The sequence below is a fragment of the Aplysia californica genome, unplaced genomic scaffold, assembly GCF_000002075.1.
Source record: "Aplysia californica isolate F4 #8 unplaced genomic scaffold, AplCal3.0 scaffold00915, whole genome shotgun sequence".
Lineage (NCBI taxonomy): Eukaryota > Metazoa > Mollusca > Gastropoda > Aplysiida > Aplysiidae > Aplysia > Aplysia californica.
Genome location: NW_004798185.1, coordinates 208637 through 211451, shown reverse-complemented (window position 1 = coordinate 211451; position 2815 = coordinate 208637). Strand labels below are relative to the sequence as shown.

At 41.6% G+C, this 2815-nt stretch overlaps 1 protein-coding gene across 1 annotated transcript in view; it reads left to right on the top strand.

The window, feature by feature from the left end:
• Window positions 1-2815, top strand: part of LOC101851681 (SPARC-related modular calcium-binding protein 1) — a gene marked incomplete at its 5' end in the record, with an annotated part of 32439 nt that overhangs the window by 3420 nt on the left and 26204 nt on the right. Inside the window, 1 exon segment of the mRNA XM_013089276.2 lies at window positions 2336-2416. Coding sequence (XP_012944730.2) covers window positions 2336-2416 — 81 coding nt within the window.

Sequence of the window (2815 nt, the reverse complement as noted above, 5' to 3'; positions counted from 1 at the left end):
TGTCTGTCTGTCTGTCTGTCTGTCTGTCTGTCTGTCTGTCTGTCTGTCTGTCTGTTTACCAGCTCGTCTCCCGTCAGAATCCGTGTTAATTGTGCTTGTTACCGTGTACAGTGATCCCTACACCCCCATCCTGCAATAGTTCTCATCTCCATCTCCTCTTTCCTGCGTGCCTTGTTTTCAGTCCACATTCCGTTACTTTTGTCTTTTTGGTGGTTTGTCGAGATTCTTTCTCTCTCTATGTCGTCATAATTATCCTTTTTTATTTAATATTCACAATGTTCTTATAATTTATACTTGAAATTGTATCATGATACATTGCATCAGATGTGTCAAAGATATGCAAATCTACCCGAGTGACTTAAAATTGTCTCGCCGGTTCAAGATTGTTAAAGTTACCTTGGTAACCTTTGAAGAAAATTAAAAGCTTCCTGAACAAACCATATCAACGAGTCTGCATTCAGCCTGTGGATTCTGAAAAAGAAATAACTTTAACATCAAACACTGGAACAATTTACATATTTTTACATATCGATGCAATGGAAGGTTTGAATGGATTACTCCATATAGGAGTGAGCGAAAGTTGCTTGCAGATGGAATGGTGAATATTGCTTGAATCAGAGTGTCTGGACGAATAGCTGTGGGAGCGAATGAGTGAACGAATGTTCAAGTGAAAGAATGAGGAATAAATGGATGAGTGAATGAATTTTACATTGCTCTAGCGACCAGCAGCATGCTTAGTGCCGAGCACGCTAGAGCATGTGTAAAATTCGACACAGTCTCGGTCTTTGGGAAATCTTATTAATGTGTTTGTAGCGTCTATGTAGCAGTGATGTGTCAAACAAAGGCGTGGACATATGTACCCAACTGATGTGTGTGTGTCTGAGTGTCCTTGTGACGTACTGTAATTAGTAATGGTGTCTTATTTGGTGATGTATAGCCGAGTCGTAATGATGGATATCCGATTTCGGGCGGTGTGCAGTGAGTTGTTTTGGCGTGTATCTGTGTCTTACTGATGGGAAACGTAACATTTAGTGGTGTGCACTTGTCTTCTGGGGGTGGGTTTCGTCTTCTCGGGGTACGGTTTGCGAAGGACGAGTATCTGTGTCATAGCAAGGAGTTCTGTAAACTGGTCATTAAGACATGATTCAGGATTGTGGAACTGTGTTCCTATGTTCAAGAAATGTCCAATAGTGACCTATAATCTGTGTTCCAAGGATCTATTTATCCATGTTCTAAGGGTATCTATAATTGATTGTTCATTCTAGAGTTTTCTACTTTTCTCTGTTAACCGCAAACAATGGCGGGTCATTACACCTCAAGCGCTGAGCCAGAGATGATATCTCCAGAAATCAGAGAGATTTTGTCTGTAAATTGCTACGTCCACGAGAGTCCAGAAACTGGAGTTGAGTTATCATTAAATTCCGTTAGCCATATTGAAGACCCTCGCCCCAGACTTTCTTTCAGTGTTCAGATTATACTTATTGTACTTGCACAAGTCAAGGCAAACCTCAAAGGTTTTTCCCCGAGAGTGATTCTCTGAAAGCTGAAAATACTGTTCTAGGATTCTATTTCATGTCGGATAGGAAGTTTTGGCCGAACTCTCCTGAAGCTATCAAAACTCAAAAGAAGTAAAAACTATTCTGTTTTTCAGTTGTAGCCTCCACCAGCGTTTTGGGTCCGTACTGCCTTAATCTAAACAGACAGTGTGTTTTGTGTCGTTTTTTTGTTTGTTTTGTTTTTGTTCAGTTACTTTTTGGGTTGTTTTATTTGTTTGTATTAGATAAGATATCCCATAGCCTGTCAGACTGTGCCTTTAGGAATAAGACTGCAGCGTACCCTCTCGCAAAACTAACACATGGCTCGAGATCCATTGTTTTTCCAGGGGGTACGCTCTTAGGTAATACCAGAAAGCAATACCAACTTTACTAATAATCCATTTCATCTCATTATCATTTATGGGAAAGAGAAATATACCGTGGTGGTGCGTATGTCGTAACTGTAGCTGCAGCAGCAGCAGCAGCAGCAGCAGCAGCAGCAGAAGCAGCAGTCGCAATAGCTAGAGCGAAAGCAACCCCACGGCAACATCTCTACTGCTCTCATCATCACTATCACCATCATCATAATCATCATCATCCTCATCTTCATCATCATCATCATCATCATCATCCGACCCATCTATCAACCTTCCAAACCGTCCATCCATCCATCCATCCATCCATCCATCCATCCATCCATCCATCCATCCATCCATCATCTACTAACCCTCGCCTCGCCCGGGAAAGTGCAATATCGGTAGCTACATGGAACGCAAGATCGTACAACCCGAGTTTTATAGTGTCTTTTCGAATATTCATATCTCTGAACTCAGCCAGCTCAGGTAGCAGTGCGGCCGGCGATCGGGAAGCAGATGGGGAGGGTAAGTACTGGAATCTTGTTGCTGTTGTTGTTGCTGTTGTAGTTGTTGTTGTTGTTGCTGTTGTTGTTGTCGTCGTTGTTGTTGTGATAAATTGTTGTGATTAATTGTTGTTATTGTTGTTATCCTGTGTACTCACTCCTGACTTTGAGCATTTTGAGCATTTGGGCAAGTTAATAACCCTCACCATGTGTATGCGTGTGCACGCACATGTACACACGCAACATGCGTGCATTTAAAACATACACATGCCCAAGCGAAGACACGCTCACGTGAAATAATGCCCATAAACACTAGCAGAGAATCATATAAAGCACACTTTTATTCACACATAGACACATGCACACACACACACACACACACACACACACACACACAATAAAAATCGAGATAGAATAATAG